The following is a 24,786-nucleotide window of genomic DNA, read 5'->3' as shown; positions in this document are numbered from 1 at the left end:
GAAATTGTGTTTAAAGTCACAGTAATCTAATTTTTAGCAGCGTTTTGCTAAATTTAATTCTGTTATTTGACGTATATCTTTAGTTTATAGTCGCAAGTTTAAAAAAATAGTTGGCGACTGAACACTAAAATCATGCGGATATTATCTCCGAAAATGTTTCAGTGATATAACTTAAAATGTTAACTAGTACGTTTGTGCAAATTGTAAAAAAAAATTATTAATTAAAATTTTTTTGGTTGTATATTTATTTGAAAATCACCATTAGGCAAAATAAAGCTGTTGGAAAGGTTTTCTAAATGGTCTTGAAAAAAATCTCCGAAATTAGTTAACCAGGTATTTGTAGACAATTTGTAAAATGATGTAGCAGACTTACATTTAAAGCTACGTAATTTTTCCTTTCATTTAGTCATATCTAGCTCTGTCAAATGAACACAACACTACACTCAACCACCGAGTGAAATACCCAGACACTAACTTTCTGAATCAACACGTACCATTGGGAAAATGTCTGAAAAGTTAAAAAAAAAAAATATATCCGAAATTATTAATAAATTTCATTCCATGAACACCACCTTCTGCACCTTATCAGTATATTTACAATGAAGAAAGAGCAATACATTCGTATCCTGTATACATAAGGTTTTGAACCTACACTCAAAATATTTAACCTTCAAACAAATTAAATTAATCGATAACAGATTTGGTCAAATATTCTACAGTCTTAAAAATGCTAAAAACAATATGAGTCCATTTTTTATCTCCTGCCATAGACCAACCGATTGTAAATAAATATTACACTTTCTCCACACACAACCAATATTAAAAATAATAATAATAACACCTCTGAAAGTATAATAATGACACAAAATTCTATTTTGTTATTGTACTACTTGAACGCTACATTATGTGAGAAAGTTTCTGGTTTTCCTATTTCTGGTCGTTTCTTCTCACTGTGAACCTGTGCTGGTTTTAGTTGCTTGTCTTCAGGGTTGTAGCTGCGTCAGAGGCGAAGATATCACCGAGTGGCTCCTGGTCAGAAGAGTAGTGTGTAGAGCCACGGAATTTTCGCGCATTTATTTAGTCGCAAGCTAGAATGCAAACCTCCACACTGTCGCACTGTGTTCATGATTGGACCGCAGTTATCTGGACACGCCTCTCTACGACCGTGAGCCAACGATGTCCAGCCAGGAGAGAAGTAAGCGAATCAGGTAGTGCCAAATAACAAGGATAAAACTGTTCTTGCTAAGAAATCAACCAATGGGAAAGTAAACATGGGTCGAGCACACCTATAACTTTGAATTCTATCCTGAGGCCAGAGGAATCCGCGAAATTTCCGGGACTCTAGTAGTGTGTAGTGTGGAGTCAAGCGAGCTCTGCAGACAAAAAAAAAACAGACAGTTTTCTTCTGGTTGGCCAGCCAACCAGAAGAGTAGAAGCTAATGATTGGCCAGCTTTCCCAGCCAATCACAGAATTACACCTCCGATTGGTCGAAACGACCAGCCAACCAGAAGAAAGGAGAGGTTCTGATTGGTCCACGGATGCAGCCAATTGGGAAACACTGCCCTCTCCGGCGAGAGTATCAAAAGAGAACTTCCAATAACTTTAATGTCCTAGAGGTCTCGTTGGAAGCGGGTCGTACAGTTTTTTACACCACACGCCACACCCGAGTTTAACTAGGTCGCTTGAAATCTCAGCACACTCACAAGTACACACCCGGAAATTTCGCGGATTCTTCTGGCCTCAGGATAGAATTCAAAGTTATAGGTGTGCTTGACCCATGTTTACTTTCCCATTGGTTTATTTCTTAGCGAGAACATTTTTATCCTTGTTATTTGGCACTACCTGATTCGCTTACTTCTCTCCTAGCTGGGCATCATTGGCTCACGGTTGTAGACGGGCGTCTCCAAACAACTGCGTGCCAATCATGAACACAGTGTGAGAGTGTGAAGGTTTGCATTCTAGCTTGCGACTAAATGAATACGCGAAATTTCCGGGTCTCTACTCACAAGCCTCTAAAGCTCACCTTCACGGAATCCACATCACGTCAGTTGGCCCGATCTAACTGGTGGGAGAGCTTGCCCCCACCCCCCCCCCCCCCCCGGGTCAACGACGACAGGCACAAGTAACATTTCTCTAGCATTACACTACAAGCCAGCGCACACACAGGCCCGTGTGCCAAACCTGTCCCGCGAGACACGTGAGTCTAACAAATGTGTGGGGCACCCCACACATTTGTTAGACTCACGTGTCTCGCGGGACAGGTTTGGCACACGGGCCTGTGTGTGCGCTGGCTTGTAGTGTAATGCTAGAGAAATGTTACTTGTGCCTGTCGTCGTTGACCCGGGGGGGGGGGGTGGGGGCAAGCTCTCTGAATTGCAATGCACAGAGACCTTAAAAAATTCGCGGGTTCATTTCGTGTTATGCAAAAAATTCAAATAATTATACCTTGGTGCTGCTTCTGTCTTTGGTTCACTGTTAATCTGGAGGACTGAGGGCCAATTAGAGGCCCTCACTCGTAAAAGTGTCTAACCACAGGCCATCCAGTCGAGACGACTCACAAGTCAGCAGCCAATGAACAGTTGGCATTTTCCCGTATGTGTAGAGGATATTGGAGTCTATCCTGGAAGTCATTGCACCCGCGAATTTTTCCGGTCTGTAGTAATGCATAGAGACACCTGTATTTCGCGAATACATTTCGTGTCAAGGTATTTCACAAAATACTGTAGCTTTTCTCCTGCGGTTATTGGCTGAGTTCGGTGAGAGGTTGTCGTCCCGCTCTTGACGGGGCAAATGAGAATGTGGTCACCGTACTGCTGCACCCTCACAATTTGCCAGGACTAGAGTCCCGGAAATTTCGCGGATTCCTCTGGCCTCAGGATAGAATTCAAAGTTATAGGTGTGTTCGACCCATGTTTACTTTCCCATTGGTTGATTTCTTAGCGAGAACATTTTTATCCTTGTCATTTGGCACTACCTGATTCGCTTACTTCTCTCCTAGCTGTTCATCGTTGGCTCACGGTCGTAGAGGGGCGTGTCCAGATAACTGCGGTCCAATCATGAGCACAGTGCGACAGTGTGGAAGGTTTGCGTTCTAGCTTGAGACTAAATGAATCCGCGAAATTTCCGTGGCTCTAGCCATGACTCTTAGAAAAAGCTACAGTATTTTGTGAAATACCTTGACACGAAATGTATTCGCGAAATACGGGTGTCCCTAGCAATGCACCGAGCGAGTTTAAGAAACCTCGGTAAGGCAGTAAGGCAGTATGACGGATAGGCGGAGGCAGTAACCTCAGCAGCTGACTGCTCGCTGATGGACGGTGATGTCTTCGCCTCGGACGCGGCTGCAACCCCCAGAGAGCCCAGAGGTTCCAGACGACGGTGTTTGATTGTGGTTGTTGTGGTTGTGGTTGTGCTCGCCAGCGCTGCCACACGACGGGCCCGTCATCGAGGGGGTGTCGCCGACGTACGTGGTCGGCAGCTACGTGAGCGCCAACTGCAGCTCGTACCGCTCCTACCCGCCGGCCGCCATCGCGTGGTACATCAACGGCATCAAGGTGAGTGGCGAACCCCCTCTCCGTCCAGTGTTGCCGGATTGCAAATGTCAATGTCTCGTACCAAGGAGCGAAAATTCTCGTACGACACACAGAAAATCTCGTACACAATGGTATTTGTAAAAGCAAAAGTTTAAATGTTTCTACAATATTTTTATATTTGAGTTACTAGCCTAACAAATCTAAACTAAACAATTTTCACAATCATATGATTTACATTAGTAAAACGTTATTCACAACAATACAATTATTCCTGCCATTCACTCTTTTTAAATTTTTTTTCCGTAAAAAATATCCAGTTTTTTTTTTTTTTCGTTAGTTTAACATACAAAAATTCTCTAAATTGTGAGTTAGGGGTTTTGCATTTAACATTATTCTGACTCTGGGTCATCATTTTCTGTGCTAGACAAATAGACGTTGGCACAAGTCAACGCTGTCGGGCAGGAACTTCACTTAATGGTATTAAGTTACAAAAGAAATGTTATACACTTGTTTTGACCAAATTATACAATAAAACTAATATATCTTACTAGAACCCGTGTAAAAAAAAAACCAACAGTAATAGTGATCTTTAAAATTCTCGTACAAAAGCGTACGAGATCCAACTTTACCTCGTACAACGTACACAGGTTCTAAATTCTCGTACAAATACGAGAATTCTCGTACGTCTGGTAACACTGCCTCCGTCGCGCGCTGCAGTTCACCTGGACGACCGAGCTTTTCTCGGCATTTTTTTTTTTTGGTAAATTGTGTTTTTTTATGAATTATATTTAAATATGAATTACTAGAGACCGGTAAAATTCTCGCGATTTCAAATCCCTAAAGGATAGACTCCATGATCCTCTATGCACTCGTGCAAATTAGCTACACCTGCTGATTGGTTACCGACTCGTAACACCTGTTAACTGGAATGATCGTGATCCGCTAATTCTTCTGTTAAAGATATTTCATTTGCCCTCGAGTCCTTCAGATAAACTGTGGCCCAATCACTGAATCGAAATAATGTCAAAAGTATTTGGACTCTATCCTATCGCGAAATGAATCCGCGAATTTTACAGGTCTCTATGAATTACATACTGATGAAATATGAATATAAATTTTCGAACTTACCGACATAATAATAAGCTGTTTTTTTTTCAAAGATCGTTTAGGCATTTTTACGTGAACACATGAGTTAAAAAGACACAAATAATATAAGTAAACTATTGATTTTCTTGGTCTAACCTCAAACCAAACACTCATTGGCTTAGTGTTGCTTAAAAACGCCATCTACTGGAGTAGCTTTAGTGTTGTCGTGTCGTTAAAGCAGTTAGTTGCTCCCTATTTAAAAAAAAATGGTATTATTGCTCGTCAATAGATGTCAGGAAGAGTCATTTATGTATAAGTTGATTATCGATTTAGTTGTTTATTGAAAACACGCATAAAACGACATTTTCTAGAAATGAATCCTAGCTAGATCGATTTATCGCCCCCAAAACCCCCTGCATACTAAATTTCATGAAAATCGTTGGAGCCGTTTCCGAGATTCAGATTATAAATATACAAGAATTGCTCGTTTAAATATATAAGATACAAGCCCCGCACCTCGTTGCCACCGTTAAGGGGCCCGCCTCGTCAGGGTTGTATATGTGTTAGTGAGGCGGGATGATAAGCGCGACGATCGCTGGTGCTTCTAGCGCGGTGACTCCTCTGGACTGGCGCGCAGTCTTCTCGTCGTTACGGGATAACTGTGAAATTTGAGCGGTGACCGTTAAATTATACGGTGAAGAAATGAAGATAAATGTGTGATGCATGTCTCTTAATTGCTTTCAAGAATCTGCACCGGTTGTTTTACGTCTAAAAACTACTCCGAAAACACGCGTTTTAGCCATTTTCACTCTTCTAAAAAAATACAGTTTAAAAACTTAATCCGAAATCAAAAGTTCTTTTTCGGCCCTCAGCGAACTCTTAAAATGCTTTTCGTAAGTACAGACCTCACTCGCATATCTCGAGTAAATGTGAAATCGCGTTGTTTTCCCTGAAGCTCTGCGCACCGTGTGTGTGCCCGGGTAGGCGGGGCTCTTAAGAGCGTCCTGGTTGCAAAACTGCGAGCGTCGCTCATCCCAACGATGCCTCTCATTGGCCGTCATTTAGGGAAGGAGTTGGAAGTTGTCAGGAGATGAGGATGCTGTGACTTGGTTAAAGTGCCCCGCCTACCCGGGCACCAGGGCTGTACACTTTTAAAAAATTTTCACTTTCAATCTACGAATAATACTGGTTACAAATTATCCCCATGAACCGTCGAAAATTTTACTGCTTTTTTTTTCGGTAATCTACAGAAACAGATCACACACTTTCTTTGAACCTGAATCCAAATTAATGTTCTTGAATTACTACTAAAACTGGGTAAGTACACTCTTCATTTGTGCACGCGTTATGTTATCTTTGTTTAGAATTAAACGTACAACTCGTAATTCAAAATTTGCCTTAGTTTCTAAGGAGATTAAGTTATTTGAAACAATGAATATCTCTATGTTTATTTCAGATTAATTCTTCATTGAAAAGTCTGTAAATTTACTGTAAATTTCAACAGTGAGGCCAGGGTTTGATGAAGGAGGGGATCCAGTATAATCATTAAGTCAATTTTTACGAGTGAGAATTATTTTTAATATAAATTTTGGAAATTTTAATACAAAATTGTTTCTCACACTAAAATCTCAGAAAATCGTTGACACTCGTACTCCAACGTTTACACATAGAATTTAGAATTAGTTTTGTTTTTGCTTGAGAAAAGTTAACTGAACATTTTTAGTATAGTTTATTTGTATTAAATTGTTTTAATACTTTTTTCTTATGACAATAATTGTTTGATTTCGTTGAGACAATTCATAAGTACATACATATTAATTATGATAAATACATGAAACACACATGTCAAAATTTTAGGAAAGACTTACTTAGAGAGGTACGTGTGTGCAAACTGGATTTAAATATATGTAGGTTGTATTTGAGAGCACAATTTCTGCAATTTCTGTGTATGAGGGCTGTAACATGGAGGAAATGCAATAATGTTGCCCACTTAGGATTACAAAAATATTTCCAATATGAATTTTTTTGTAACATTATGTAATAAAATTGCTATTATATTGTAATTTGGTTTTCGCGTGTTTTATCTACTTCTTTTAATTTCCGATAAGGAGGGTCTTTGTCCCTGGGGCACACAGATGGTGTGTTGAGCTTCAGAAGAAACCATGCAAATTGAAATCTACTCAAGATATCCGAGTGTGGTCTGTTTACGGAAGGCATTTAAGGATAGCTAGCTGAGGGCAAAAGAGTAAAAAAAAAATCAAACTTTTTTTTTAAATTTTAAAACAATTAAATAAAAAAAACAGTAACTCAAATTTCCATTTTTCTTTTCTAAAGCGAAACTGTTACTTAAAAATTCTATGTGTAAACGTTGGAGTACTAAAAGTCTGCGATTTGCCTGACATTTTAGTGTGACAAACATTTTTCTCTTTAAAATTCCAAAAAATTACATTACAAATAATACTCCCACAAAAAAAAATAGATAATGGTTATACTGGATCACCTAAGTCACAGTATCCCATCTACTGACAACTTCCAACTGTATTTTTAGATGAATGTAAATTGCTAAACACACATGATTTCAGAGTATTTTTCAGGCATGAAAAAAACCTGTAAGAGATTCTTGAAAGCATTAAAGGGAATTTCATTACACATTCTTCTTCATTTCTTTTCCTTATAATGTTAAGGTTACCACTCAGATCCCATATTTGCTCTACATATGACGAGAATACTACACGTGGGTCTACAGCTTTGTGCTTATGGGCGATAGTGCGCTAGAAGCACCAGCGAGCGTCGCACTTATCATCAAGCCTCAAAAAACATGAATCCAACCCTCGATTCACTTCTTTTTCTACCTCACCATCACCATATTGCAATACCAAGGACGTGGCTGAAATTATGTTTTACCACGTCTGATGATGTTTAGTTAAGTACGTATTAGAATAACCCTTTTTAAATACTCTTTGAAAGATTTGTGCAATGGGAGTGCATGACTTGATGTAAGCTTTTAGATATACGCCATTGTTTAGCAATGGCGTATGTCCAAAAGCTTACATCAAGTCCTATTTAAACACGTCAACCTTTTAAAACTACGGTACTTAGAAAAAACATTTCCCGAATGCGGACACCACATTTCATCCAATGTTTTGGGTGTCCCGCAAACATGGTTAGAACTATCCGCTGGACAAAAAACGACTTCACGTAGATTCTTTGTAGTAACGTTTGCAATGGCCACCCTGTAGTATCTAGAACGTGTTACTGGTTACTGGTCAAACAAAAAATGAGCTCAGCATGCTGAAGTTGAACTAAAAATACACTTAATTTAAAACATTACGACACTTTTCTGAAATTTCTAGCAAACCTGTTTTCTTATTATTTTTTGCCTAAAAGCCCAATTGATACTTACCAACTTGTATGAATTTTTCCCGTTTTATGTAGGTAGCATCATAAAATTATACGTTTCTACGGTCATATATGTTTTTTTTCTGAAAAAAAGAAATAATTAAAACAAATTTGAATTTTTTAGTAAGTCATTATTTACAAGTTAAATGAACATAAATTATGCATATGTCATCTGTTCCCTAATTGGCTGCTACTGGCCACTTACCAAAAGCATAAAACTTTTCTTTGATCTCGTACAAAAGGGCAGTTTGTGGGAGTAATGGAATTCAATATTTATTTAGCGTGCGTAATGTTTATTTTGTTTTAATATGCCACCACGTAAAATAAATTTCTACGTGGATCACTGTTTAATGATGCAAGGATTTATAATTGCGATTGTGGCATGTGCTGTAAGCTTTATAACATTCGGCTGTGGCTTCAATAAAGTACGTAGATAGTTTTTGTTGGAATGGAGACACCGACCGGGTCGGGATCCAGGATTCGCGGCCATCTTGGATTACGTCACGTCCCGTGGACATCTTTGATTACGTCATTTCCGGCTGCCATTTTGTATTATGTCACTTGCGGCGGCCAATTTGGATGATCTTGAACTTTGGACCCAGTGGCTATCTGGAATTTTATCCGCCCTTTTGTTTTCTAGAACGTTCCGCCATTTTAAAAATTCTAGAATTTATTAACTCAGAAATATAAAAAAATCAAATTTACAAAAATATTCACTTGTAAAATTTTGATTTAGAAACACGATGACACTATCATCGAGTGCCCCACTCCTTTGCTTTGAACTTTTCGTCACGATTATATCATTGAGCTCCCCAATCCTGTGCGTTGCACTTTTCGTTACGGTTATATCATCGAACACCATACTCCGAGATTCTCACTTTTCGTTATGCAGGCACCGCCAGGATCGGTTGGTGGTAGCCACCTAGTTTTTGTTTAGTGGAGACCACCATCTTAATTTCATCTAATGAATGTCACATATCTTTGTTTATGGTGTTGGTTCCTAACGTATGTAAGACTCACTCTTCCTTGTTCACGTAAGGTCGTGTTTATATTTACTACCAGAGTTCTTATAAATCTTTTAGACCAAAAAAAAATATATATATTTTTTAAATCCACAAATAAACCACAACTTCTCAACCTTTTTGTTAATTAAAGTGATTGTGGCCATCATTTTGTCTTAAAGACATAATCATATGTAGTATTTGTACGTATAGTCTGAGATATGCGCTACCATATATTAAATTAACCATTTCATCGATGCGGATTCGATGGTTAAAGTCAAGTAATTATACTTTGTGGAAGGGAATGGAATTCAATGTTTAATGATGCAAGTTTTTTTTTTTAATTCTCGCAATTCTTGTTGTTCATTCTATTATTTCCCGAATGTTTGGTTTTCGCGCGTTTAGGTAATCGTGACCAAAATGAAAGGTTGGTTGAGTTACTTCAGCTACATTTAAGATACTCAGAAATAGGTTTGAAAAAATATTAAAAATCGCAAAATAGTTTGTTTTGTTTATATTGCGACGCGAGAGGTTTCACGAGCGAGCGGGAAACCTCGTGCATGTTCGGGAAATGACCGGGGGTCAGTGGGTGCCTGGGATTCACGACTCGCAACAGCAGGGCTGTCCCACAAAGGCGGTCACCCCACCCTCCTCCCGCCTCCGCCGCCCACAGCCGTGAACACCCCTGCGGGTAGCGACGCAATTGGCTGCTTTGTCGGGGCGCCGCGGGGCGACCCCCGCCCCCCTCTCCCATGCACGCGCGGAAGTCACGTGACACCCCGTCGCCCGCACGGCGCGTTCCGGCCAATCAGGGGACACACCCGAGCCTCGCCAGAATGGTCGCGTACCCTTTCTTTCAGGCAATCATGACGTGTTTCATAAATAATTATCAACTGAATCTCGTTCACAGCCGGTAGATTGAAGTAAAGACTATATAACTCATCAGAACGTAACGAAAAAGTGCAACGCTCAGGAGTCGGGGTTTTCGATCTGGAAAAGGAAAAGTGGTTTGGGAGTTAGTGAACTGGGAGGTGTTTGGGCACCCTGTTTGAAACAAATGTTAAACCTCAATTGTGATACTCCCTTGATGGTTTTATATATTTTTTAAGGTAAATATTCACTATATAGTTTTATAGCTCAAGAGAAATTATTTAAGTGAGAAGTTTTAATACTAACGCGCATGGCAGCTACGCGAGAATTTTTTATTTTGACTTTTTAATATAAAGAAGTAACAAAAAATTTAAAAAAATTTACCATTTTAAGATTTCGCCAATTTTATTTTAACCTTAAATTTGAAATTTTACGTTATTCTTTTAATTTAAACATATAAATTATAAGTAGCAAAATTAAAAAAAAGTTACATTAAATTTTGGTAGCGATTAAAATAGATATGTATTTTTTATATTTATTTATATTATTTTAATGAAAACCGTTAGTGTTGCTGAATTAAATTTTTTTGATTTTGTTGTGTTTGGTGCATTTGAGCAAAGTTTTTAGTAATATAGCACCAGTTATAAACGAAAATTTAAAAAATTTTGATACTAGCCGCATTGCTACCTTGTGAGTGGTAAACAAGTGTCTGATAAATGCGCACGAAAATAAACCTACTTATTCGCCTACCACGAGAGGGTCGTGGGTTCAATCATAACACTTCATGGCCCAAACTTGAGAGCAGGGAGTCGGTACCTTAGTGTTTCAGAGACTACTTTGATATTAGAGATGCCACCACTTAAAGTCTTTGTGCATGATCGTGTGACGTAGAAACTATATCCAAAACATCTCCGCTCAATACCTTGTGAGCTTACCTAGTGTAATCATTCCTGACGGTTAGTCTAAAATAAGTTTGAAATTGCTTGCCTTCGTGATAGCTATTGATATTTGGGAGAACGACTTAGCATTTTCATTCAAAATTTCTGCCACACTCCTGTAAAAATGTCATCGCGTGAAAAAAAGTGAATGTTTATAAAAATATTAGGACAGGAATTTTCACTGATCTACGCACACTATAAACTTTGGGTTCTAATAAATAAATTTAAAAATAAAATAAACCCATATGAATATAATTTACATTATATCGTGTTCATTAAATGCCATAAAAATGTACAAATATTTTAATTTACTGACATTTTATGAAAACGCAAATGAATATTCTCATTTATTTAGTCAAATTAAAATTTTTTTACGAATATGTACAGCACATTTTTACCAATAAAAGTGTATTTTAAAATAAAATTGTATAAATACATTTAAATGTAAGATAAAAATCGTTAATTACTATAATTTTATATGTAAATATATGTAATTTTACCAAATCCTGAAGTAAGATTTGTTTTTCTAGAAACAGTTTTGAAAAGTGAAAAATTTTTACTTGATTTTCTCTATCACAGGAATATAAATTAGAAAAAAAAATTAATTGTTTTTATGATTAATGTTATGAATCTATTAAAAGTGTAAATTATATGGTGACGTGACTCCGTCAGACGTCCCGCGTACACCTATACACAACACAATAAATAACCTATAACATTGGGGGGGGGGGGGGGGGGGTTAGTTAGGCAGAGTCGAGGTACTAGAGATCAAGTCTTCTCCCCATACAGGGAGTGTAGGGAACGATTTATGCACTGAAAAGAAACATTATTAATCCATTCAAGCACAGGTTTTATTCACTAGGATAACATTAATTAAACAAATATTTAACAAATAAATTAATAATAAATCGGATAACAAATGAATTAATAATAAATAATTTAACAAAGAGATTAAAGATTTAGTTACAACGAAATTAATTACGTTAGCGTACACAGCACGCTACACTACACAACATGGCAGCCTTCTAGTCATTAGCACCCACTCAGATTAATTGTGCTACAACCCAGCACATATCTGCTCGCATCAACCTGGTACCGCGCCTGTTTACATTTAAATCACATTAAAAAAAAATAAAAGATCATACTAAAAACTACGTTACTTCAAATTACCACATTGAATTTAGAATCGGGACGAAGACCGCCCGAGAAATGATTGTGGCGGACGAGCCATGGCTAACCACTTACCCTCTGACTGGAGACGGAGAAAAGTTGTTTCAAACCGACGTGGACCCGGCTTCCAGAGAGGTCCCCAGGCAAAAAGCCTCGGTCCCTCCCTGGAAGGAGGTTTTAACTACAAAACTAGGCCACCCAAACAAAAAAAAAAACACGAACACCGGGAAAACTTAGCCACGGGGAAAATGGCTGTCCCTCCCTCCCGCAAGGAAAAAAAAAAGACGAAGACGACAGTTCCTTCTGCGCAGGCGCGAGCGAGCTCTCCCTCCCCCTCTTGCGCTGTTCGATTGTTTCTGCCTACGTTTCCAAATTCGGACGCCAGATGGCAACACTAATCAGGACAGAGTCCTCGAAACTAGTACACAAAGCTGAAAATGACAGAGACAAACAAAATCGACGTTACACAGCGGGTTTTTCTGGAACGGCGTGTTGCAACCTCTCGGCGGGCCCTGGCCAGCGACCCGCGAGAATTAGCAAATCACGCAGCCTCGCAAAAGCCCGCAGTGCCTGCAAACAAACGTCGCAGCAACCTATATTTCACTACCCGCGTGTCGAAATCAACCGGCCGAGCCTGGAAACGCGCACGTACACCAACACGTTAACCTAACGAGATACAAAAGTAAAATAAATTTAAGAAAAAAAAGTAATGAAATTTTCAGACCGTGACAATATGAAAAAAGCGAAACAGATCCAAACGCTAGCCCAATTATATATATTTAACTTAATAACACACTATTTCTTAAATTACGACAGTCTAAATATCTGTCCACAAATTGGTCACACATTCGTAACTCCGCATTCTTAATCTTCTTACTGGAGCTCGGCTTGAAAGTTGCTCTCTCTGCTGTTCGTTTCTTACCTCGCACCTCCATCCCAACACACAGCCTCGTCCGCCGCTCACACAACACCGTCCCGGATGCTTCGATCCCTGATGCTCCTATCTTCGCTCCCGAAGCCCGTCGCTCGTCGCTCGTCGCTCGTCGCCCGCTATCGCTCGCCAAGGGGTCACTCACCCTCTGCGCTTCACTGCCCTCAGGTCATACTCCCCATATATGTACTTCTCAACCCCACCCTGAAAAGGTCTCGGAACCCTTCGAAGCGTTGCGTCATCGAAATTCTCGAACTTCACACTCGAAGCTGGGAGAAAAGTGGCGTCCTAGACACACCACTTCACGCAGTCGAGTGTCTGGGAGCATGATGAACCCTCGAGAGACGTAGAGAGAAGCGCCGCTGCTAATCGGATCACCATGTAGATGTAATAGAGGGACGGGCGCTACTGGCCAGCGTCGTCACTGCTGTCCTTGTAACAATGTTGTAACGAGTCGAAAACAGGTTTGAAATCGATAGCCCAATTAAGCAAGTAAGGTTTTTATTTATCAACTACTATTTAAACTATTGATTCAATTACAAAACTTAACAACTATTTCCCAAATTATTTACCCTTTCATTTAGTCCACAGTTTACTCTCTCCACTGGGGCTTGAATCGACAGTGGATCTCCCTACTATCCGTCTCTTCCCGTGCATCACTGTACCAGCACACTACCTCTCACTACTCATTCGTCCGTCACACACAACACAGTCCCGATACATCAGTATTCGTACACGAAGCCCATCATTCATCCGGTTTTGCTAAATAAGGGTTCAATCCCCCCCCTCTTCAATTTACTGCTTCAGATACTGGCGTCACCATTTTCATACCACACAGCCCCCTTCTGGAATTGTGTCGCACCCTTTCCGAATGTCGCATCATCGGTGTTGACTTGACAGCCGAAGCTCCCAGAACAACAGGGGTTCTAGTTATACCACTTCCTGGAGGCGGGGCTCTGGGAACATGGCGAACCCTCCACAGCTGCTGAGAATTCTTCGAAATCAATGAGAAAAGCCACGTGGAAGGGGTAGGTGTGGGGACGAGGGTAGCGAGGTACCATTGCTAATGGGATTAGGTGTGTAATGGATACACTCCCCACCCGCAGGCAAGCGCATAAGCTGGCTGGCTAGCGTCTCGCTAGAGTATCGTAACACTGCCCCTCCTTAAGCATGTTCGTCCCTAACAGACAACACAACTCTTCCGATCGTCCTCTCTTTCCTCTCTGGATGTGTTGTACTACTTTATCAACGCATTTTAACGCACTTCGTACGAGCCTTTCCATGTCGCTTGATATTTAGGGCATTGGTTTTTTTTTTTGTGGGGTGTGTAGCAATACAAAATCGACCTTCCTGAAATCCTTTCGAGTTAACTTCAGAGAGTATGTCGTCTTCATCTGGTTCGTCGCTAATAGAAGGTTTTTACGAGCCTCATTGTGTATTAGTGTCGTATGCACACTACCTGGCACTACTTACTCGTCCGTATGCACAAAACACAGTTCTGAATGTTTCGGTCCCCTATGCACCAGTCTCCGCACACGAAACCAGTCGCCCTTCGTCTGCTTTTGTTCACGAAGGTATCACTCGCCCTCTTAACTTCACCGTTTCGGATGCTGTATCGACATTTTCATACCCCTCAGCCCCTTTCTGGAATGTTCCCGCGTCCAATCGAAGTGTCGCGTCGTCATCAAGGTCGACTCGACACCCGAAGCTTCTAGAACAATGGCGTTCTAGTCACGCTACTTCGCGCAGGCGGGGCTTTGGGTATATGCCGAACCCTCCATAGCCGCAGATAATTCTCCGGGCTCAATGAGAAAGCGTTAAGGAATGGGAGCAGTGGGTGGAGGGGGGAAGCGAGGCGCCATTGCTAATTGCATTAGGCGTGTAACGAGATCGCGTCACCCGCAGGCAAGCGCGCGGACTAGCTGGAGAGCTTCTTGCTAGAGTCTCGTAACAATATAATTGCCACGTGCTTTTAGCTATGCAAAATTGTTACGTTGTTGAAATTTAAAAAAAAATAATAATTATGCTGTATTGTTTTTGAATGTACGCATATAATTCAAGTTTTTTTAATGATACTGGAGTAAATACGTTAATCCCGGAATAGAGTATATAAAATGCACGCATGTGGATACGGAAGCGTATGGATAGGATGGGCAGTGGCCATCTCTTCCGTTTACGTTATTGCGTGTAACCAATAGAAGCTGAGTATTTGGCCGATGTTTTATGTGAAAGAATAATTGTACGATTAGTGGTCTGTCATTAACTTGTAGTTTATTTTTATAATGAATGTAAATTTCCGATCGTGTTACGTCCGTTATAAATACAATTTTTTTTAAAGAAGTGGTAACTTGTTATTAATATTGGTCACAAATTTGCAAACAATCTCACTGGTAACTGTTCGTTACATTCCCGTGCATACTAAAAGCAGCAGGCTGATAGTGAAACATAATTATCTTGTGCTTCCGCTATCCGTTTTTGAAATAAATCGGGGATGTGATTTTCTGAAATACTGCCAACCTACCTGACTGTGTAAACAGGCTTATTTTTTCCATTGCCAATTTGTGGACCGTCATTAATTCCAAAAGTTAATTTCTAACAGCCTGAATGAAGGTTCGTGCGAAAAATGTGGTTGCGCTGTCAATATCTAGCCACGACAGTGCCTGATAGTAGATTGTTTTGTGTCAAAAACGGATGAAGAAATATTTATTGTCTTTTATTTAAATATTTATTCCATATCATATTTATATATATCGAAACATAGTTATTTATTGTGAGGTAAATATGTTATTTTCTCCACTAGGTTTCTGAAAGAAAGTTCAAAATAATTTGTTTTATATTAAAACTAGTTAAATAGTTTTATTTAATTTTATTATTAATAAATATAGATATTTCGTCTTTAAATTAATTAACTGAATAAATTATCCACCACGCTATTAAAGAAAGAAGTGGACTGGGAGTTTCGAAAACCTATCACCGTAGCTAGAACAAAAATGTCTCGCTCTGTATTTGCAAGTATCATTCGTGTCATTTAACATGTCTCAAATTTTAAAGTTCTCAAAATTAGCATAATTCGTGTGTATATCTTTCTGCCACTGTTCTTCTGTCAACGCTGTTCGTAAACAAACATCACGTGATGCTTCGCCAGCGACTGTTGGGGAATGGTTACCATAACTGTTATTTTCGAAAACTGTCGCATTTGAGACAAGTTACATGGCACAGACTATGTACCGGAACACGGCTTGAGTGTGTGTATCATCTCTGCTAGGGTGGATGAACCCGAGCGTGTATGCTATTATGGGACAAAGGGGGTACGTAGATAGACAGAGAGAGTACTGAGCTTGTGCTACAACCTGTATCGAATCGACGTGTTTCGCGATCACCGCCTCCCTTGTGTGTGGTTAGGCCCTCGCGCGCCTGTGTGAGTGTGTAACCCCTCTGTTGACCCGATAAGCTCTGCGTGTTGGGAACAATTCCTGCGCGCAAACACTGCTGTGGACCCCGCCTTCCCCCGTAGGGGCGTGATTGAGAAACGTACAGTTCACTGACCCCAAGTCAGATGCCAGATTATTCCACATTCGTGCATCTTCACGTTATTATTGCTGTTGTGAAAGTGTTAGGCGGGTTGTGTTAGACTGTTACACAAATCAAATATTAGTTAAAAGTCGTTTAGCCACAAAATCTGTGGATGTTATCGGCAGAATCGAATAAATTAAATCAAAACATAACTTCGTGTAATGAGTCATTTTTCTTAAATGTTTGGTTAGTTTCCTGTGCAAAATATTTTGGTTGTTTTAATGTATGATGAAATTTGTCAAGTTATTCATCCCTATAAATTTGATTGCACACTTTATATTTAGATTCTTTGTCATCGATGTCGGGGTCAAAACAAACACAGCCAAACTTTCAGGACAAGCGCAACATTAGTGATAGATGTGTTTCTGTTTCGAGTGAAATATAAATCGGGAAATGTTATAATGCACCATTCTTGAAACCAGCAAAAGTAATTTCTAAGTCAAAAATTAAATAACCGTATGATTAATGAATGATTACTTTCTCAGCTCACCACATAACAGCGCCATCAACTTGACGAGGCGATCACTACGCCATCTCGTGTTGGGCGGCTCTATTATTATTCTTACTGACATGAGAAATCCCTATGGTTCCGTAACTTCTATAAGTATTTCATATCTGGATGACCGAACTTCTCTCGGAGGTCTAATGAAGTAATTTTGTGCAAGAAAAAAAATACGAACAGCTGCATTTATGATATTTTTATTGCAAGTAACTAATAATAAATAACCTGTGATAATAAAATTAATAAACTATTATTACCTTAAATTTTCATGAAAAACATAAATATTCTTGGTAAAATTAAGAAGTCAAAATATTTTCTCTTTAATAGCGTAATCAGTATCTAAGAAATACAGTCAGCCGTGCTGTGGTCTTTCTAATTTTCTTTAAAATTTCTGTTTTGGATGAGCTGCCATTTAATTTTATGGTAAACTTGTCCACCATAAATGAAACCTTAAATTCTATGGTTATTTATTGTTTGTGTTCGTCTACGTTGAAGGATGCATTTAGTTTAATATTATTTTGTAAACATCGTTAGAATATCAAGGTTTAAAAAGAGACGTAGAAATTGAATTTGGAAATTATAACGATTCAAATTATTATTTTTTTTTCATCCAAAGATCAATCACCAAACATCTTATTTAGGAGATTCCAAAATGTTACATTGAAAAATGCATATCGCCGTTGCAGATACACATAACATAAAACATTCCAATGTTTTGGTACAGGACTTCTGCACTTTGCCTGTTTGTTAAGTTTTTGTAAAACATTCAAACAGTAGGATACATCTGAGGCCTTGATTTCAGAGATTTTTGAACACGTCCTATCTTAGCAGCGCATGAGGGTGAGTCGATGGCCGTATTTCTTGATTAAAAACAACGTTATGTTTAAAATCAGCTGTAACATAGCCACTGTCAGAACATTTAACCTTTCAAATACTAACAGAACTTTCAGACTGCCCGAAATGTGAAAGTGGAAATTCTTTCGTTTTCGTGGACAGCCTCTGCGCATAATGATAAGAACTGTTTGTTTAGACATATTGTTACGAGCATACTAGAGGTGGCGCCGTGAGGCAGGCCAGTGGGCCTAATGGCCGATCGGCTGGCCCGTTGGTCTCGGTGGGGCGCGGTCCATTAGCGCTGCAGCACGTCCATTATCGTATTAGCAACGGTTCATCGCTTACGCCCCTTTTTTTGCGTGTCATCTATCTTAAGCGCTACCTCATTAAACCATATGTCCCTCTGGAGGATTCTGCGCGCCTCCGAAGCGTTCCGCGTGGAGTAGCGTAACTAGGACGTCACTGTTCTGGAAGCCTTGGATGTCAAGTCGACTCTGATGACGCGACACTTCAAAGGGGTGCCAGACCATTCCAGAAGGGGCCCGAGGGGTGTATAAAACAGCCAAGTCCACCTCCGATGAAATGAAGTGAAAAGGGCGAGTGACCCCTTGGTGAGCGATAGTGGACGACGAGAGACGGGCCTCGTCTGCAGAGACTGGTGCATCGGGACGAGTGAGTAGTGCGAGGCAGTGTGTTGGTACACAGGTGCGAGATAAGAATCCAGCGGTAGGGAGATCCACTGTCGAACCGAGCTCCAGTGGGAAAGACAACTGTGGACTAATTGAAGGAGTAATACACGTTAAGTATAGTAATTTAATTATTAGTTTAATTGTATGTAATAATTGAAAACAGTGTTTAATCAGTTGAGCTTATCATTTTCTAATCGGTTTTTCAACTCGTATTAATTTACAATACTAATTGGTGATGATACATTTATCGGCTCGTCAGTTTTAACCAAAAATATCAGAAACAGTAAACAAATAATATGGCAAACATTAATGTTAATACAGGCACAACAGTGGCGCATTAAGGTGTAATTTATTTTATAGCTTCATTTAAATTGGTACTCGATGACTAATGCGACACGCAAACTCTTTCTTTATAATGTAATAACATTATTTTCTATGAATGTGTTCTAAGATGTACACATTTCCTTGGATAATTACTGGCGTGATTACAATTTAAATTTAAATTTTTGTTCCTGAACGCAATTTTTCATGGAGTTGACCCCTAGCTGGACCGATTTATTGACATTAAATATGGCTCCTGGCAACAGTAAAACAGTTACACACTATAAAGAATAACTAAAGGGGCCTGAATATAAATTTTATGCTTGAAGAATTAATGCATTGACTACAGACTTGACAACCGATGTAGATATTTAAGAAATCGATTTCATCCATCGTTACTCGAAACGATAAGTGGTATCTGAGTAAGCTGCCAAATGAATCACACTTGTTACTGGAGCGATTCGTTTACGGTGACTTGTTTATTCTATTGCGAGGAGGGAGAGAGAGAGAGAGAGAGAGAGAGAGAGAGAGGAGAGAGGGATAATGGTGTGCGAGGAAAGGAGATATTTAGCACAGCAACCTGACCTTCAGGAGAACACAGTGCCAACAAAGCTGTGCGCAGTAGTTAGTTTTAGAAGCTAGCGCGTATTTGTCTGCACTCGCGTGGCATGGCCGTGATTCAGTTCGGCTTCATCCTGCGTCTGACAGCTGCACAATCATGAACATGAACATGCAATCACGCGTTTGTACGCTTCAGACTGTTCGTGCGTAATTATAACTTGATAAATGTAATAACGGAGTTAAAATTCGTGTCCAACTCATTTGCTTCCGAGAGGTTTGCCTTGCTTATCCGAAAATGTTATTCTGAACAAGTCACAGCACAAGAAAAAGTTGCAAGATTCTTTGTGCAAAGCTCACTTATCGACGCACTTGAAATTTTTTATTGGAGCTGCCTTGAAAAAAATAATTTCATTTTGAAGTTAATTACGTGTTGTAGCAACATATTCATATTTAAAAGCCAAAAATTTACAGATTATAAAACGAATTAAATTATTGTTTCTCTTTTATGAATGTCGCCAGTGATTTTTGTTTTAACATGGCCAAGAGGTCAAAAATCTCATATTCACACATTCACGTAATTACTCAATTCCTTTTCACGTCAACATAATGTGTTAACCTGTTATACACTGACAGGTCCATCCAGAAGGCGGCATGTTGAAGGAGGCAGAGGGGAAATTCTCTGCTCCGGGCTGCAGGGGAGGCCCCGTTTAGTTCCGAGATTGTTGATTGATTTCATAGGAAACCCTACCAGTCATTCGATACTTGCAGATCACATTCACCTTTGTAGACACGACAACATTTACGAACTTTCAGATCTTTTCAGAATATCTAGAGTTTAAAAAGGTTTTACTGTTCACACAGACCTGCCGGGTTTATAACCAGCAAATGTGAACACCATCGTCGCTCTCTGTTCAGAGTTCCACACAAACATGATCCTTAAAAAAATATATGAATTCAATTTTTCAAAGCACTCTGACCGGTAATAACCACGTGAAACCAAAATAGCAGAGACAGAGCTAAACCCAAATTTCATTGAGGATGGATTTGGGATTGATAAACCTAACATTTAACATTTAACAATAACCAACAACAGTGAAAAATAAGGTAAATCAAAATATTAAGCGTAGAATATGTGACCTGTTTATGCAAATGCATTAAGAAATATCTTTATCAAAAAAAATATAACATTAAAATTAGTATACATTAAAAAATATACATATACAATAATAATACCAAAATCAAACAAAAGGCAGACAGAATAATATCATTAATTTACCAAACTTTCTAATATGTACTCACGAATGGAATAAACATTTCAGATATTAAGAAAAGTATTAAAGTTCTAAAAAGGCCTTAAAACCAATACTACAATATATATCAAAATACAAATACGCCGCGTTGCTCCACAAATAAACGACCTAGTAGAAATCTCGCAAACTAATGTTAACATTCACTTCGTAATTTATCGCAGGCACAACATTTCTGTAGATTCTTCGACAAGACTCAAAAACTGACAGTCAAAATCAATGTCTTTAAAAGCAAATAACTACGAGGCAATTTCGGTAATCTCAACATCAAATAGCTCTAGCCCCAACATCAAATTTTGACGGTAATTTTCCTGAACATATACGTTATCTTCATAAGTAACATCATTTAAAATTACGTGAGCAAACATGCGCAAACATACTGTAAAATATTAGCAACAAGTTGCAGTACCTGGCATTGCCCGGTCTTAACACAGGTTGAAGGGGAGATTTTTCGAAATCAGATGTAGACAGTAATAATTGTCTTCTTAATTTGAATTTCCAGTGTGAAAAATAATTTATATCACTGGCAGAACCCGGTAGACGTTGTTCTGACAGTGCATAGTTATTAACTCTATAAATCTAACAATGGATGGTCTGTATGTAATCTATACTCTATAAAGCACTATATAAAAAGTGTAAAAATGAAAGATAACTGATACTGAAAATATTCCATTATCTAGATAATGCTCGGCATACGTTGCAATGCCTCATTCAACTTTGTTTTGTAAATGGTCTGAGGTAGGTAAACATATACAAAGCATCTCTCTGTCTCTCTAAATATATATCTTTATCTCTCTTTATCTCTATCTACGTCTATGTATCTCTCTATCTCTATTTATATCTCTATCTTTACATATACCCATCTACATCTCCCACTATTTCTATCTTTATTCTTTATAAACCAATCTCTATACCAATCTCTATAACTCTCTATATATGCCTCTATATAGGTCTATATATCTATATAGTTCTTTATCTAACTCAATTTCGTTCCCGTACCTCGCTCTATCTCACTCTATATTATCACATTATCTCTCTCTGTCTCTCTTTTATATAGTGTGCTCTCCTCCTTCTTAGAGGACGAACACACTATCCTTACACCCCACGCGAAACATCACAAATATCCTCAATTATTTTACTAATTTTAAATAACACCTTTTTAAAGAAAATATCTCCAACAGAGGTCGATGAAAAAGCAGAGCTGAAAGTATCAAACAAAAGCAATGCATTCGGATTGGGCCGACCGTACAAAGAAAACCATCGTTAAACAATTTCCATCTATTGTTTATTTTATAAGAAAAAACGTAAAAATTCAATTTCTCGTACTCAAAACCATCAAACTGTGAATAGGATACTTGACTATATAATTCGCTAACAAGACTTTATAATGATAAAATATTATAAAAATATATGCATTATACAGGGACACATTTTTACGATGTTACAAAAAATCGCAAATTACCTAGTGCCAGGATTATAAAATAATTTTTTATATACCAAAGTGTATCCATAGCAGTTTAACCAACAAGCGATTAAAAGAATTATTATAAGCCAATATTTATAGTTACTATAAAAATACAAAAGTTATAATAATAATTTATTATAAATTACTATATCAAAACTCAAGTTCAAACTTTATTCTTTATGGGGTCCCTTTAAAATTAATCATTTAAAATGCGGTGTCACTTCCTAACACATTATCTGTTCCTTCGCGCGAAAGAAGAGCCAACTTACTTTCTGACGACTTGTTCTGAGAGTATTCACGAAAAGTATTCAAGCCAACGATTCTTCTTTCCAAGATCTACAGTGGTATAATTCCAGAGGTAAACTTCATGCCCATGCAAACGACCATCAACACCGTCCGAGTCCCACCAACTATATCGGACCAGAATGTACTCACAAAATTACTGCGTCGCAGTTTGCGAAAAGCATTCGCAAACCATTCCAGGATTCCCATCGTCGAAAGCAAGTCTTTTTGAAAACACACAGCCATAGTTCTTGTCCTGCAGGCCGAGCCTTCGGACTCCCAGGCCGCCGCCTCGTTCACAGACATTCCCGCGGACCGCAGGTCCGAATCCCGCCGCGGCCGATTAGCGAGTGTCTCAGCTGAGCGTTTGCCTGTCTGTTCGCAAGCCAAAGCCCCTTTACTTTCTGACGTCGAAAGCCGTGCACTCGAGACGTTCTTGCGCGCACCCGGAAACCGCTACAACCGCGTGCGTGTGTGAGTGCGGTCGCTCGGCGGTGCTTAGCGCGAGTCATCGCAGTGCTCGCCACCGCCACTTTACCAGTCTTGTACGTCCGGACTCCCAACCTCACTTAGCGCGGGCCATCGTAGATCGCGCACAAGTTCACCAAAGTTTTTTTTAATGTTTTTTCCACAGCAAACAACGCCGCCTACTTATGCCAGCGAAGATTCCTAGCAAAGTTCCACCCACAAAGCAATAATATTACTGAATGTCTTTAAATCTACAAATACGTTAAACATAAAAACCTATAGAAAAGTATTCTTCAAAAATTACTAAAATATAAAATACAATAATCATTTTAAAATTGCAAATTTAACAAGTAAGTAGTTTTCCCTATTTAAGAAAGAGAATTGGCCACAATATTTTTTTCAATTATATTGTGTCATACGTGTGCACTCATACAACGAAAACAGACGAACTGCTGCTAAACCACATGAAATAAACACATTTGTTGAAACGACACTCAAGTTACCTATTTTTATATCACATACTAACTGAAATGTCGCTGTTTGTATTTTATTCAATCAATATGTAAATTATGGCTGTTTCTATTTATTTAATTTCAATTTGGTAATGTGTGTGCACTCACACAACGAACACACATGTCCTGCCGCTAAAATATATGAAATACAATCATTTGTTGAAATGGTTCGTGCACCACCTATTCTAAAACAGTTGCACTAACTCAGAAACCTTGGCGTGCATGCGCATAACAACTCACCCAAATTTCATCGCAATCGGATGAATGGTATAGGAACGCATGCAGGACAAATAAACGACATAGAAGACCTGATGGACGCCCCGAATGATAGCGTGTTCAAAATTCAAGGCAACGCAAAGTTCAAAACTGAACTGTTACTAGCCCTTGTTTTTTCTCTAGCCGCCGCGAGCTTCACTAAGCGGACGGGTCTCACCAAGGAGAAGGATAGGAAGTTGCCAGACCTTACTGTATGACCGTGTGGCATACATAGACACACTATTTGTATGTCTATGGCCTATGATTTTCTGTTATAAAAATGAATTTACCCCTTTTCACTCATTTGGGATGGAATTTCATAGCAATATGTGGCCTATGTGTTAATCCAGGTTATAAGTTAACTGTATGACAAATCTAATCGAAATCAAGGCGTCAAGGATTAACAAACATACACACAAACTTTCTCTTTTATAATATTAGTAAGATTAGTGGGATACTTAAATATACTGCATGTAGGCTGCTTCACTTTAATACCAACGGCTTTGATGTGTATTGTTAAACACTAAGTTGAATAAAATTTCCTAAATTGACCACAGGATCTCCTTAAAACCCAAGCCACAAAGGTTCAGCACCGGGGCCTGCGCTAACCAAATTTGAACAATTGTGACTTCTTGCTTTGGAGTTACTTCAAAGAAAAGGTTTTTGAACATCGTCCGCACAACTTGGAAGTACTGAATATACGAATTCGGGAGAAAAAACCACATCTATAAATGTGCCGAAGAGTTGCGAAATCGCTTTCATCAAATGCATCCCTGCTGATTGCCACCATCATACTGATGTGATCTTCAGATCTTCATAAATAAATTTTGGGAAACATACTGATTCCAATAAAATAAATCTAATTTCTTTAAGTTTCTCTATTTTTATAATGGCTCTTCGAATCCGATACACACATTTTGCCCCAATTATGTACCTCTAGCAGGGGTGGTCAACAAAACGTTTTGAGACGACGTTTTACAGCAAATTTTCTCGCCATGTGATCAGTCATGTGACCGCTCCTCAAACACGTGAGTACCATCTCCACTACGTGGCTCAGGGTGGGATGCGAGCGCGCTTATTCAAGGTGG

At 39.0% G+C, this 24,786-nt stretch overlaps 1 protein-coding gene across 1 annotated transcript in view; it reads left to right on the top strand.

Moving 5' to 3' along the window:
* LOC134536504 (uncharacterized) overlaps positions 1-24,786 on the top strand; it is a 225,934-nt gene that overhangs the window by 173,841 nt on the left and 27,307 nt on the right. The window contains exon 4 of the mRNA XM_063376226.1: positions 3,422-3,555. Coding sequence (XP_063232296.1) covers positions 3,422-3,555 — 134 coding nt within the window. The remainder of the gene's footprint in view (positions 1-3,421; positions 3,556-24,786) is intronic.

This window comes from Bacillus rossius, chromosome 11 (assembly GCF_032445375.1).
Source record: "Bacillus rossius redtenbacheri isolate Brsri chromosome 11, Brsri_v3, whole genome shotgun sequence".
Taxonomy (NCBI): Eukaryota; Metazoa; Arthropoda; class Insecta; order Phasmatodea; family Bacillidae; genus Bacillus; species Bacillus rossius.
This window is presented reverse-complemented; position numbering and strand designations above follow the sequence as displayed.